Source organism: Microcaecilia unicolor, chromosome 9 (genome assembly GCF_901765095.1).
Source record: "Microcaecilia unicolor chromosome 9, aMicUni1.1, whole genome shotgun sequence".
In the NCBI taxonomy this organism is placed as follows: Eukaryota; Metazoa; Chordata; class Amphibia; order Gymnophiona; family Siphonopidae; genus Microcaecilia; species Microcaecilia unicolor.
In genome coordinates this window covers 119,422-134,572 of record NC_044039.1, presented here as the reverse complement: position 1 = coordinate 134,572, position 15,151 = coordinate 119,422, and the positions used below count along the sequence as shown (strand labels likewise).

Genomic DNA, 15,151 nt, shown 5'->3' with positions numbered 1-15,151 from the left:
AGAATTAGAATATATTGTACTAAATGAAAAATTAGATATTAATAGGCATCTCTGAGACCTGGTGGAAGAAGGATAACCAGTGGGTCACTATCATACTAGGGTACAAATTATATCACAGTGATAGGGTGGATCAAATTAGTGGAGGGGTATCATTAATAGGTGAATTAATGCCTACCACATTCCAGAACAAACCCTCAAGGAGGTTGCCATTGTACAATGAAAATAGCCAACCAAAACAAATAATACATATTTCATACCATAAACCATTAACAAGACACACCACAAGCGAACCTGCAGTATAACTTCCAGCTCCAAAAACAACCTTCCCACCTAACCCCCCCCCAATCCCATCTCACACACACAACCATAGGACTTCCCAGCAAGAACCAACCCCCCTCCAATCAGAGCTCAGTCAATTAGCCATCCCACAGACACACCATCCGCATACCTAAATCTTTGCCAGACAACACAGCGATCAAACCAAAAGCGACACAGTAAATTTAACACTAGCAAGTTCGCAAGACAAAAAGTCCCACGCCAGCAAAATATGGTCTCTCATTGAGTTCCTCAAATGGTGTCCACAATCTGACCAATGAGACACTAAAATATATAGACCACATCTTACAGGTTCCCAATAGAGGCTAGAAGAGAAAGTTAATTTGTTCGAGCTACCAAATCAGGCTCCAGATTCCAACATAGATAGAGAAAGCAGGCCACTGTCCACAGAGATTGAGTCCAAAAAAGCCTGTCCCTCCGCAGGGGTGTCAAAGAAAACTTACGGCCCTCGTGGATAACCCAAAGGTTGGCTGAATAGAGAAGTGCAAAGTGAATCTGGCGCTTATATAATGCTGTGCTTATCAAACTGAATTCACAACAGCAGGATGGAACCGCTACTGAATAAATTTGGAGGAACAAGATCTTGCGATTATCCACTTGTAAAGTTTTGCTAGCTCGTAGCGTCCGCAATATTTCCACCTTGTGGACAAAGTTCAAGACTCTTCAGATCACCATAAACGGTCTGGAACCCTCGGGTTAATCCAAACCTTTTTTAAACCCAGATATACTAAACGCTGTTACTACTTCCTCCGTCAAAAAGTTCCAAAGCTTAAGAATTTGTTGAGTGAAAAAGTATTTCTATGTAATTTCCTCGAGTGTCCCCTAGTTTTTGTACATTTTGTACCAAGTGAAAAAATAAATCGATTTACTTCTACTCATTCTACACCACTCAGGATTTTGTACGTCCCTTCTCTTCCCCCTCATCCCAATTCAGAATCTCCATTCTATCACCTTACTCCCCCCCATGTCCACTATATCCTCTTCTCTCCTTTGTTGTCTGGGCAATTTTTCTTTTCCATGTTTGCCTTTCCATTTCTTCTCTCTCCTATTCTCTCTCTCTACATCTGTCTGGCTCTAATCATTTTTTTTCAATTTTCTTTTTTCTGTTTATCTGCTCATTTTTTTTTTTACTTTAAATCTCCTTTTTTCTCACCCTCTAGTCATTAGTCTCCTCCTTTCACATCTCATCTACTTACTGTTTTTCCCTTTTCCCTTATATCCCATGATGAAACCTCCTGTTCCCGCGTAGGTGGGACCTTGCAGAAAGTTTCAATGCCAGCTGGAACCAGCCTGCTCTAATTGCTACTGCTGCCAGTATTAAAAGGAGAGAAAGAGAAAATCATGGGCGGGGGGGGGGGGGGGGGGGGGGGGAGGGGAAGGGAAATGGTGAGGCAGTGATGCAGGATGGGAGGGTAGGGAAAGAAGCAGAAGAGGGGGAGAAGAGACAGGGAGGAGGCTTGGGGCAAAACTTGCCATTTCTAAAAGCGTTCCTATGTAGAAAGTCTGTGCACCTGATTGGGGGGGGGGAACCTGAGCCAAAATTGGTGGGCCTGCGACCCCAAGGCCCTCCCCCCTAGCTATGCCCCTGATGTTTACTGCCTCCAACTGTATTCAAATCTCTCTCATGTATGTTCATTGTGGGTGTCCAGAAATTTTGTCTTGCTTGAGAACCCCTGCCTTAGAGAGGAACTATGGACAGGAAGAATATGAAAAAGATATTTAAACAGCCTCCTTTTCCAGCCCAAACTTCTGATCTAATTCTTTCTACACATAGTTTCACATACACATTTGCAAACAATGTTTTCTATATGGATAGATAGACAGACTGAGTGAGCCTCCACAATGGGTGATGCAGAAGACACCTAAAAATAGCATGAATGGGGTTGCACGAGGTTGAGAAATGGCAATGTATTCTCCAAGTGAGGCCAAAAGGAAGAGGCTGCCCTGATGTGGCGATGAAGTACAGCATATGGAAAATTTATTTCTAAACTGGTGAATAAGCCATGGATGAATTATTGGATCTCTGCTTCAAAGCAAGGATGTTATTTGCTCCAAAAGCTGAATAAAAGAAAGGAAATGGGAAAGCAGAGATAATATTCAGTAAATATTCATCTCATATTTGTTAAGGAACAAGAACACCAACACAGTAAAATGTATATTGACAATCAATTATTCTTCATTGTACAAATTGAGAAAAAGAAATTAAGCTGCTGAATTACAGTTTTGCCAATTAGTTTAATGTCAGAATTCTAATTAGGAGGCTTGGCGATTGCTATTTAGTATCTGAGGTATTAGAGTGCCAAATTCTCCTTTTCACTCAATCCAGTTGGAAAAAATTAAAGACATTAGACAGTCTTAATTACATTATCAGAAGAGCTGGGATTAGGCAATCTCTGAAGGAAAGGCATGCTTTCCTTTGTCACTGAACAGAAATCCCTGGCTTTCCAGGGGTGCCGGATTCTGGTGCTGCTCCATATCTCACCCGTACAAAGAAAGCAGCTTTAAAAACAAAATGCAACAACAAAGAATAGGGTAATGCTGAGGAAATAATGAACACATTAAGGAGAGAGAGAAAAGGTATATGAAGAGAATAAACTGGTTTTGCTAACAATTCAGCTGGCATATGGTTTATCAAATCTCTGGAGGGAAAAGTCTAACAAGGTGGCTCTGGAAACTGATTTGGCCAGAGGACACAAACCTGTTATCTGGGGCTACTGCACATTTCAGGCTTCTTTTCCCCAGGGGATGTGAAATTAGCAAGTATTGTTTTGCCTTATTTTTCAAATATAATGTCTTTATTGTTTTTATATGATTTATAAAGCTTCATTCTCTCTTTCAAATGAAGGCATTTTAAAATACCTGCTCAGACATATTACAAATAAATGAAACTACAATGTGCATTGTTTTAATGTGTTACAAATCTCTTTATTAATGTCAGCTGGGTTTAGGCAAAGAATAAAGCAGATTAAATTCTTATTTTCTTATATTTTTGTGCAGGCACCCAAATGCTGCATTATTCATCTAGTCATTTGAGAACTACCCCCCTTTTTTTTTTCCCTTCAGCCATCTCTCTGTCCTCCTTTCCTTACCTGGTTCTGGAGTGCCCAGATCAGCCTGGTTTCTTTCAGCTATACTGACACACTCTGGGTCTAAGAATCCGGCTGATGCGTTCAAATCTCTCTCATGAATTTTCATTCTGGACATCCTGAAAATCAGGATGCTAGTGCCCCAAGTTGGGCGTGGAGACCCAGTATTCTATAACAGCCTGTACAACTTTTTGGAATGTCCCCGACAGGCCCATGCCCCCTTCCGAGTTGTGCATGATGGGATTTGGGTGTTACATGACCAGATCCTAACTAGTGCCAATTAATATCAACACCTTGTTCTTAGCAGTTAATTATTGCTCGTTAGCCAATTAATTTGTGTATGCTTCTCGGGATCGCCCATATATTTCTATGGGCGTCTCTAGCATTTAGCGTGTGCTAAAAATGCTACAGAGCCTTTGTAAAAGACCCTCTAAGTCAGGACTCACCATCTTGTTATCTGGTATCAGTGTATTTAAAATAATAGTTATTCTAGCCTACAGTCAAAGGATATATCTAGGGCTTCTATTGCTCAGTACAATTTCCAGACCAGTCAAACACATATCTTTGTGTAACTTAGAAACTATCCATGCAGGATAGACACAATAACTGAGTAGATGATATAAGACAAGCCAAAAAGAGAGAAAAAATGTACTAGGGAAAAGCAGTATTTTTCTGGTATTTATCCATAAAGCACCTATTGGGCTTTGATTATTGGTCCAGGTAAAAACCCAGATTTGAATCTGCTCTTTCCTTTAAAAAAACATCATGAATAAGTTTCAAAAGTTCACCTATATAAATAAAATACACTTGACTGAATATCGGCCCCATGGTGAGCTACAAAACTAGTTACATGTTTGGCAGCAGGTGCAGACTACATAACTGCTCTGCCTTCAATTATTTCATAGCCAGGGTAACGCAAAATATTTGGCCACCTAAGTCTGTATATGGTCATAAGAACATAAAAATAGCTATACTGGGTCAGACCAATGTTCCATCTAGCCCAGTATCCCGCTGCCAACAGTTGCCAATCAAAGTCATAAGTTCCTGGCAGAAACCCAATTACTAGCAACATTCCATGCTACCCCCATGTCCATCTCAATGGACTTTTCCGCCAAGAACTTGTCCAAACCCTTTTAAAACCCAGATACACTAACCATTGTTACCACATCCGCTGGCAGCAAGTTCCAGAGTTAACTATTCTTTGAGTCAAACAATATTGCCTCTTGTTTTAAAAGTATTTCCATATAATTTCATTGAGTGTCCCCTGATCTCTGTAATTTTTGAGAGAGAGAAAAATTGATTCACTTCTACCTGTCCTACACCACTCAGGATTTTGTAGACCTCAATCATATCCCCCCCCCCCCCCCCCCCCCCCCCCGCCATCTCTTTTCCAATATGAAGAGCCCTAACCTCTTTAGCCTTTTCTCATATGGGATGAGGTGCATCCCCGCTATCATTTTGGTCGCTCTTCTTTGAATCTTTTCTAATTCTGCTATATCTTTTTTTTTTTTTTGTTTTGACTCGTAACCACCTGTAACCTCTCACTTCTACCTACCCTCCTCTCCTCTTTCCTCTACACATTAATTGATTTGTTTGCTTTATTTTTGTCTATTAGATTGCAAGCTCTTTGAGCAGGGGCTGTCTTTCTTCTATGTTTGTGCAGCACTGCGTACGCTTTGTAGCGCTATATAAGTGCTAAATAGTAGTAGTAGTAGTCAAACGTTATATAGTCTAAACTAGGCAGTCGTTTGGGGGTAGCCAAAGGTAGAGCAAAAACATATACAGATAGCAGTGATATTCAGTCCCTATTTGTATAGATAAGTATATATGTATAATGTTATACTGATATCTTAACATATATTTCATAGGCACCAACTCAGCATTCTGGTGCACCTCCGAATATTGTCTACTGCACAACTTTGGGTCAGGATCTGTGAGCTCCAAGCTGCAGGTAGAGAAAGAAGGAAGTATTTTTGTCTTGCTACTGCTCCTACCAGCTGGCTAAGGAATGCAAGGGGAGAAGACAGTAGAGAAAGGAAATGAAAGAGAACTAACGCAAGGGCTGAGAGAGGAGGGGAAAACTAGCTGTAAAAGAGAGTAGAGGCTGGGAGATAAAATATTCTTGTGAGGATCTAGTAGAGGAAATATAAAGAAGGAATCCTAGCTAGGAGAAGAGGAGAACAGAGGGGAAGAGGCTGTAGAAGAGGAAGAATAGATATAGGCTGTGAGGGACTGGGAGAGAGGAGATGTGGACTATAAGAAGAGATGTGGAATATTGCTGTGTTTGTTTGGTTCTTGTTGTTGTGCAATGTATTTCTATTTCCTTTTGTGCCTTAACTGAACTAATAAAAACAGACAACATAGGGCAATATGTTGTATGTGCTATTTTATTGTATATTGCCTTGATATCCAAAATTGAAAGGCTGTATTACTAAATTTTAAAAAATAAAATAAAAATGTATATTTAAGAAATTCATTTTTAAAAGAAGGAAGGATGAGCATTTCATGCACAATAAGTGGTAACTCACATAATTTCAAGCAGAAACATCCTAGGATCTCGGAAAGGAGATATCTTTATTTAACAAGAAACTGCAAGGTGGAAAGTACATGGATTACAGAAAGGGTGGCAATTTCATGGAACAGCCTCCTGGTGGAGATGGTGAAAATGAACATTACCTGAATTCATGAAAGCTTGATGTAAGTACATAGAGACTGTATGACCTATCTAGTCTTCCCATCCATACCATCTACTATCCTTTCCTCTCCCTTAGAGACCCTATCTGCCTTCATTTTTCTCTGTTTCTGTGTTATAGCAGAAGAGGACATCAATGAGCATAAATTTACATCTTCAAATAAACGACAGGGACAATTCTATGATCAGTTTGGGGAGATATTAAGCAGACACCCATAGGATCTTTAGTGACTGGAATAGACTTTACTCTCACTATAAACCCTAAAGGGGAGGGTAAGGCAAAGGGGAGTACAGGGAAAAAAAACATTGGCAGCATTGTCCATTTTCACCTTGTCACTTACCTGTCCAGCCAGTTCCAAACGCTTGTTTCCATAGTAATCTCTGTCATCAACCTTGTTCTCTCCTTGTGCCAGAATCACCCTACGCACCATCACAGCTGTGTAAATGCACTTGGCACGGAAATGAAATTCTTTCACCTGGAAAAGAAAGTTTACATTTTATTATCAATGTAACATCACAAGAGAAATCCCAAGAAGGCTAGGCAGCTTCGGGACCTTGACTTAAAGAAGTCCTATCTTGCAATGAACACCATTTACTAAGACTCTCCTTTTGATCACAGTTTATTACTTCCGAGTCTATTCCTAGGCTGCTCAACTTTTTTAAATAAGCCTTCTCTGGGTCAATGTTAAAGGCCTTAGTGGAATCTTAATTTACCACATCCAAGTTTTGCCACTGATCAAATTTTTTTGGTTACTTCACATAAACTATCAAACCTATCTGACATGATTTCTCTCTGCCTCAAATTCTTTTATATAGCTGGATTAAGGCATTTAATTTAATTTAAAACTGGCATTTATAGTCTGCTTAATTCAGTAGTTCTATATGGATTACAACAATTTATAATTCATCATAATTCAGCTAAAAAAAATTTGCCAAAATCCATTATTTACCAACCACCAAGATCAGACTAACTAGTCTACACATCTGCATAAACAATTTTCTACAAAGTTGGGGGAATACATACTGGATTAGACCAAAGGTCTATCAAGCTCAGTATCATTTATCCAATACTAGCCAATGCAAGTCACAAGTACCTGGCAGGATATCAATCAGTAGATAGCCCTGGGGAAAGGAAAAGCACTGCTTATCTCTAGAGTAAGCAACATGGAATCTACCTTAACCGTTTTTAGTCTTTTCCTCCAAGATTTTGTCCAAACATTTTATGTTTAAAAATCATTTTTATTGATCCACAAGTTGAACAGTGAACTAAATACATGCTTCCTCTTAACTTCTATATACAAGGAAAGAGGAAACAAAGTGGTGGCAGAGAACAGACTCAAGAGCAGAATCAATAAAGTAAAGCGGCATTTGAAGCCAGGAGAAGGGAACTGGGGAGCTTAGGACCACAAATAGGTGGGAAAATGTGGGATACAAATGTAACAAACAAATAAATAAATTATTAAAAATGAAAGGTGGTTAACTCACTGGAACATGAGCAAGTATAGTTGATGCCAACAGTTCTCGTGCTTCCTCCATTTTTGTTTTCTTTGGTCCACCCCATATTCTCTGTCTTCGCACCTTATTTCCTATGTACTTTAGTGCCTAATACATAAAATATTTGTAGCTCAAATCACAAAAGCTTCAGGTTCACAAAGCAGCATACTGTAAAATACTTTTCTAGATCACATCACGTCAGTGACAGAGCTGAAAATATAATTAAATCTCAGGGAAATGTCATGAATCTCTCAAATCAACTCTCTTACCTTTTCTGGCAATCTATACTGAAAACCTTCCCATTACCCATGCATTGCCCATCACCATAAGTAACCCATTTCTCAAAGAAACCATCTCTAAATGAAAGAAGTTTAGTCCTCAAGCCCGTTAGATCAGGGAAACTAGCTGAGCTCCAAGTATAAGTACATATTTTACAGACTTCTTTTATAGAAGATGAAAGACCATCTACAGCCCTACTTCTCCTGTTCCTACTGGTATCTCCCCATATTTTCCTCGGTAAAGACCAAAGCAAGGAATTAATTTAGTCTCTCCACTATGGCCTGGTCCTCCCTTGAAGCCCCTTTTACTCCTTGGTTACTTAGCAGTCCAACTTATTCTTTTACTGGCTTCCTGCTTGTAATATACCTAAAAACGTTTTTACTACGTTTTTGCCTCCAGTGCAATCTTCTGTTCAAAGTCTCCCTTCTCCTTCCGTATCAGTGGTTTGATTTGACTTGCCATTTCCTTATGCTGTTTTCTATTACCTTCATTTGGATCCTTCTTCTATTTTCTGAAGGATTTTCTTTTAGCCGTAATAGCTTCCTTTACCTCACTTTTTAAAAATGCTGTCATTTGGCCTCTCTTTCATCTTTTATAATACATGGGATATATCTGGTCTGGGCTTCCAGGATGGTGTTTTTGAATAATATCCATGCCTGATGTAAATTACTCCAGAGATTATACCAAATCAGATCAAGTTATGATCACTGTTATCAAATGGCCCCAGCACCATTACCTCCTGCACCAGATCATGCGCTCCACTAAGGACTAGGTCTACAATTGTTCCCCCTCTTGTTGGTTCTTGAAGCAGCTGCTCAATAAAGCAGTCCTCGATTTCATTAAGGAATTTTATCTCCCTAGTATGCATATTTCATAAACACCTGGCTGAGCAATGGATTAGATGACCTTATGAGGCCCTGCAGCATCTCAAAAATGTTACAGCAGAATTAGACAAGGGCAATCAAAATGATAAAGGAGATAGAATGACTCCCTGTGAGGACAGGCTAAAAAGGTTAGACTCTTCAGCTTGCAGAAGAGATGGCTGAGAGGGAGATATGACAGAGGTCTATAAAATCATGAATGTGAACAGATGTAATGTGCTAGTCTGCTAGATGCATTCTAGTTTGAGGGCATGGCAGAGGAAGGGCACTGAACAATCCAAGGTGTGAGCAGAGTACAAGGAATACAGGGAGGAGCGAGGCAGATGAGCGATATAAGTTTGGGTGAAAGCACAAGAGACATGGCAAGACTAACTCACCTGCATTTGGGTGAATATCTGAGCTTTCTGACACTCTTCCAGGCTGGGTCCAAATGCTGCCATCACATGTTCCTCTGTCCCAATCATCTGTACGATTTCTTGATCGCTGTCCACACCCATGGCCTGAACAGAGGACAGCAGAGGATTTGACATGTTTCAGCTAAATGGAATTTATTACACTAAATACACCATAGCTTGTCAGCATTACTGGTACCCAAGGCTGGCTGTGCCATTTGACTTCCTTTTCTGAAGTAGTGCTAAAAGCAGAAAAAAGTCTCTCTGGATTAGTATTTGAATAAGTTTACTGCTCTAATTGTCTGTTGCCTATGTCTGACTTACTGTTGCTGTACACTACCTTAGGTGAATTTCTTCAAAAACATGGGAAATAAATCTAACAAATAAAATATGCTTTATTTTGGTGGGAAATTTGATGACTTAAAACTTGTTTAATAAGTCTAATATTATTTTGCATTAGTCTAACCTTAGTTATTACAGCCCTAGAACATTAAATGATAGGTATTAGATTGTCTCGAGGGCTCTAAATTCCTTTAGCTCAGTTTAGTCTTCTTTCTCACCCAACATCCACACACCCCAATTTATAGTCAATTATTACAATTAAGAGGACAGGAGGGAAATTGGTCACCACAGGGTATTTTCATCAGCAAGTGAGTCACCATTAACAACAAACTATTTGTAGCTCAGTGACAAGAAAAACACAAAATAAATGCATAAAATATACAAAATAATCTTAAGACCCTTGTTATCGAGGAGACCTACAGGGACATAGCAGACAAGTCCTACCTCCAGCCTGGCAACCTCTATGCTTCCTTGGAGGAGAGAGGTCACACCTGAAAGGACAGCATCACTTTGGGGAGGCAGAAAGTGAACCAGAAGCCAGGTCCTGACTTCTGACTACGAACGTGACTAAGATGCAACCAAAATTATAAAACCACTCTTCCAAGACTCTATCAAATATAACTGCCTGTATGTGGTTGGCACTGTGGCAAAATTGCCGATTGTGATGCCAGTACTTGATCATGAAGGAATGTAACCTGCACAGAGTGGCAGGTGCGGCCTTGGCCACCATGTTGGGCAAACTGGATGGATCATGCAGGTCTTTACCTGCCGGGCAAAATAGTGGAAACTATTATAAAGAATAAAATTGCAGAACACGCAGACAAACATGGTTAAATGGGACAGAGTCAGCATGGATTCAGCCGAGGGAAGTCTTGCCTCACCGATTTGCTTCATTTCTTTCAAGGCGTGAATAAACATGTGAATAAAGGTGAGCCAGTTGATGTAGTGTATCTAGATTTTCAGAAAGCCTTTGATTAAGTTCCTCATGAGAGACTCCTGAGAAAATTAAAGAGTCATGGGATTGGAGGCAAGGCTCTAGTGTGGATAAGGAATTGGTTATTGGACAAAAAAACAGAGGGTAGTGTTAAATGGTCATTTCTCTCAATGGACAAGGATGAACAGTGGAATGCCGAAGGGTTCAGTACTGGGACCAGTACTATTTAACATATTTATAAATGATATAGAAATCAGGACGAGTGAGGTGATCAAATTTGCTGATGATACAAAACTATTCAAGGTTGTTAAAACACGTGCGGACTGTGAAATATTGAAGGAAGGACAAGTTTCCAAATAGCAGATGACATTTAATGTGGCCAAATGCAAGGTAATGCACATTGGAAAGAATAATCCGAATCATAGTTACCTGACACTAGGTCCACCTTGGGGGTCAGCGCTCAAGAAAAAGATCTGGGTGTCGTTGCAGATAATAAGCTGAAAACTTCTGCTCAGTGTGAGGTGGCATCCAAAAAAGCAAATAGGATACTAGGAATTATTAGGAAAGGGATAGTGAATAAGAACGAAAACACTATAATGCCTTTGTATCGCTCCATGGTGCATCCACACCTTGAGTACTGCGTTCAGTTCTGGTCACCATATCTCAAAAAAAGATATAGCAGAATTAGAAAAGGTTCAAAGAACAGCAAACAAAATGATAACGGGAAAGGAACTCCTCTTGTACGAGGAAAGACTAAAGAGGTTAGGGTTCTTCAGCTTGGAAAAGAGAGAAGCAGCAGCATAAGGAGTGTCAAAGCCAATGCAAGGCGCACATAAAGAAGGCCAAGAGGGATTACAAAAAATAGATAGCATTAGAGGCAAAAAAAACAGCAAAAATTTTTTTCGGTATATTAAAAGCAGGAACCCGGCAAAAGAATCGGTTGGGCCGCTGGATCACCGAGGGGTAAAAGGGGCAATCAATGAAGACAAAGACGTAGCTGAGAGATTGAATGAATTCTTTGCTTCGGTCTTCACCAAGGAAGATTTGGGTGGGATACTGGTGTCGGAAATGGTATTTCAAGCGGACGAGTGGGAGAAACTTACTGACTTCACGGTAAACCTGGAGGACGTAATGGGGCAGCTCAGCAAACTGAAGAGTAGCAAATCTCCTGGACCGGATGGTATTCATCCTAGAGTACTGATAGAACTGAAAAATGAGCTTGCGGAACTACTGTTAGTGATATGCAATTTATCCTTAAAATCGAGCGTGGTACCAGAAGACTGGAGGGTGGCCAATGTAACGCCGATTTTTTAAAAAGGTTCCAGTGGAGATCCAAGAAATTATAGACCGGTGAGTCTGACGTCGGTGCCGGGGAAAATGGTAAAGGCTATTATCACAAACAAAATTACAGAGCACATCCGAGGACATGGATTACTAAGACCAAGTCAACACGGCTTTTGTGTGGGGAAATCTTGCCTGACCAATTTACTTCAATTCTTTGAAGGCGTAAACAAACATGTGGACAAAGGGGAGCCGGTTGATATTGTGTATCTGGATTTTCAAAAGGCATTTGACAAGGTACCTCATGAAAGGCTACAGAGGAAATTGGAGGTTCATGGGATAGGAGGAAATGTCCTATTGTGGATTAAAAAAACGGTTAAAGGATAGGAAACAGAGAGTGGGGTTAAATGGGCAGTATTCACAATGGAGAAGGGTAGTTAGTGGGGTTCCTCAGGGGTCTGTGCTAGGACCACTGCTTTTTAATATATTTATAAATGATTTAGAGATGGGAGTAACTAGCAAGGTAATTAAATTTGCTGATGACACAAAGTTTTTCAAAGTCGTTAACTCGCGACAGGATTGTGAAAAATTACAGAAGGACCTTACGAGACTGGGAGACTGGGCGGCTAAATGGCAGATGACGTTTAATGTGAGCAAGTGCAAGGTGATGCATGTGGGAAAAAAGAACCCGAATTATAGCTACGTCATGCAAGGTTCCATGTTAGGAGTTACAGACCAAGAAAGGGAACTGGGTGTCGTCGTCGATAATACACGGGGATGGGACGACTTCCCAATGAAGAAAGACTAAGGAGGCTAGGGCTTTTCAGCTTGGAGAAGAGACGGCTGAGTGGAGACATGATAGAGGTATATAAAATAATGAGTGGAGTGGAACAGGTGGATGTGAAGCGTCTGTTCACACTTTCCAAAAATTCTAGGACTAAGGGGCATGCGATGAAACTACAGTGTAGTAAATTTAAAACAAATCGGAGAAAGGTTTTCTTCACCCAACGCATAATTAAACTCTGGAATTCGTTGCCGGAGAACGTGGTGAAGACGGTTAGCTTAGCAGAGTTTAAAAAGGGGTTAGATGGTTTCCTAAAGGACAAGTCCATAAACCACTACTAAACAGACTTTGGAAAAATCCACAATTCCAGGAATAACATGTATAGAATGTTTGTACATTTGGGAAGCTTGCCAGGTGCCCTTGGCCTGGATTGGCCGCTGTCATGGACAGGATGCTGGGCTCGATGAACCCTTGGTTTTTTCCCAGTGTGGCATTACTTACGTACTTATGGATAATGGGAGATATGATTGGAGGTCTACAAAATCTTGAGTGGTATAGAATAAGTAGAAGTAAATTGTTCCAAACGTACAAAGACTAGGGGACACTCAAGGAAGTTACATGGAAATACTTTTAAAGCAAATAGGAAGAACTATTTTTTCACTCAACGAATAATTAAACTCTGGAACTCTTTGCTGGACGATGTGGTAACAGCGGTTAGCTATCTGGGTTTTAAAAAAAGGTTTGGACAAATTTCTGCAAAAAAAGTCTGCTATTGACACAGACATGGGAAGTAACTGCTTGCCCTGGGATTTGTAGTATGGAGTGTTGCCACGATTTGGGTTTCTGCCAGGTACTTGTGACCGGGCTTGGCCACTGTTTGGAAAACAGGATACTGGGCTAGATAAGAGCATTGGTCTGACCCAGTATAGCTACTGTTCTTATGCTGTCATTTACTATGTTACTCTCTAAATTAAAGAAAAAGCATGGGACAAGTTTCAAGTTTATTAGGAGATTTACTATTCTGCCAATCAACAATGTGGCACATATGCTCTCTAAGGAATAGGAGGGGAGAGTAGATAGTATGGATGGGCTGACTGGATACACCATATAGACTTTATCTGCTATCATTTTCTATCCTTAAAATCATCTACAGTACCTGAAGACTGGAGAGTAATCAGATTTTAAAAGATTGCAAGGCTGATCCAGTGAGTCTGAACTCACTGCTAGACAACATGGTTGACATTATTTTAAAAGAACAAAATTACTTAACACATAGATAGAAATGGCTTAGTGGGACACATCATGGATTTAGCCAAGTCTTGCCTCACAATTTGCTATACTAAATTTGAAGGCATGAATAAACATGTGGCTAAAGATGAGCCAGTTGATGTGGAGGCTTCCCAGTTACCAGCAGGTTAGCGTGGGAGCCCTTATCGCCACCTCAATGGATGGTGGTAAGAGATTCCTCTCACACGGCCACATGGTAAGTGTTCTGTTACCACATGGCCATGTGTGCCTGGGGTCTTTTTACCTGCTGCAGTAAAAAGGGCCCTGGCACACGGCAAAAACAGCCCCCGTCGCTAGCGAAGGGCCCTTTTTCCTAGAGCTCGCTAAAAGGACCCCTTAATTAATTTAGGCTTGCATGTGCAAAAGTACAAGGGTGTAAAGATTACATTACATTAGTGGCAATTTATCCAAACGGCAGAATAAAAAGAGGCTGCTTAATCAGGCTGAGCATTACTGGGCCTCAGCATCACTGTTTTAATAGCATCTACAGTACTCTGAAGCCTTGACAAAACATGGGGAGACAATGCAGGATATTAACCAGTCAAATTTAGGATGCACATCTCCTGTCAATATTTACCAGTGAGAAGAAGTACATAAGAAGCACTGCTCCCCACTGTATCAAAGTGTATGTGCACATTTACCTTGAAGATTATGGCAATGGGAACATCTTCTGATAAGGTGTTATGCCTCAGGTAAAATCGTCCTTGCTTTACAATGATGTTAGTTCTGCTTTTCTTCTCATGGGTAGAGCTGCAAGATTAAGATGCATTAAGCCTTGGCAGTGCAACTTAACAGGTCACCTAATAAAGCTGCAAGAAGCTAAACATATTGAAGGACAATAATCAGAGATATTTTCATAGGTAAAACATTTAACTGCAGAACTTTTGGAAAATTGTCCACATTGTGCACAGGTAGAAATACCTATGTTGAATACTTTTATTCACATACTGCAGAGGTCATCCGGCATGTTGGGTTAGGTTGGCGGAAGCAACAATTGCACACAACTTTGAATTCTCAAAACCTATGCATATTGTTTTGACTGGAAAAAGCACCTCCCAAGCAGAACTTTCTTGCCAGTCCGGTTAGGGGGATGGCCAGTTAGAAGACGTATTCAGCTAGACTAACCAGTTAAATGCAGATCCACTCAGTGGGGTTTAACTAGGCAAGTGAGTACAAGTCTTTCCTACAGTATTTTCAGGAGCTTTTTTCTGGCTCATGATCAATACTTGCTACACCCAGTATTTTTGTTGAAGTTGTGGAGTGAGTGGCAGAGTCTGAGCATTGTTAGTTTGAGTATTTAGTCTCTCATTCAGCATAGTGTATTGGCAGTCTTTTTATAGTTTTTTAATTTTATCATTTTCTG

General features: G+C 40.3%; 1 protein-coding gene across 1 annotated transcript in view; it reads right to left on the bottom strand.

Annotated features, from left to right (window-relative positions):
* The window catches only part of POLR3B (RNA polymerase III subunit B), a 126,238-nt gene that overhangs the window by 70,516 nt on the left and 40,571 nt on the right, over positions 1–15,151 (bottom strand). Inside the window, exons 9-12 of the mRNA XM_030214044.1 lie at positions 14,430–14,538; positions 9,146–9,268; positions 7,600–7,716; positions 6,456–6,590 (exon numbers count right to left, since the gene is read on the bottom strand). Of these exons, the coding sequence (XP_030069904.1) occupies positions 6,456–6,590; positions 7,600–7,716; positions 9,146–9,268; positions 14,430–14,538 (484 nt within the window). The remainder of the gene's footprint in view (positions 1–6,455; positions 6,591–7,599; positions 7,717–9,145; positions 9,269–14,429; positions 14,539–15,151) is intronic.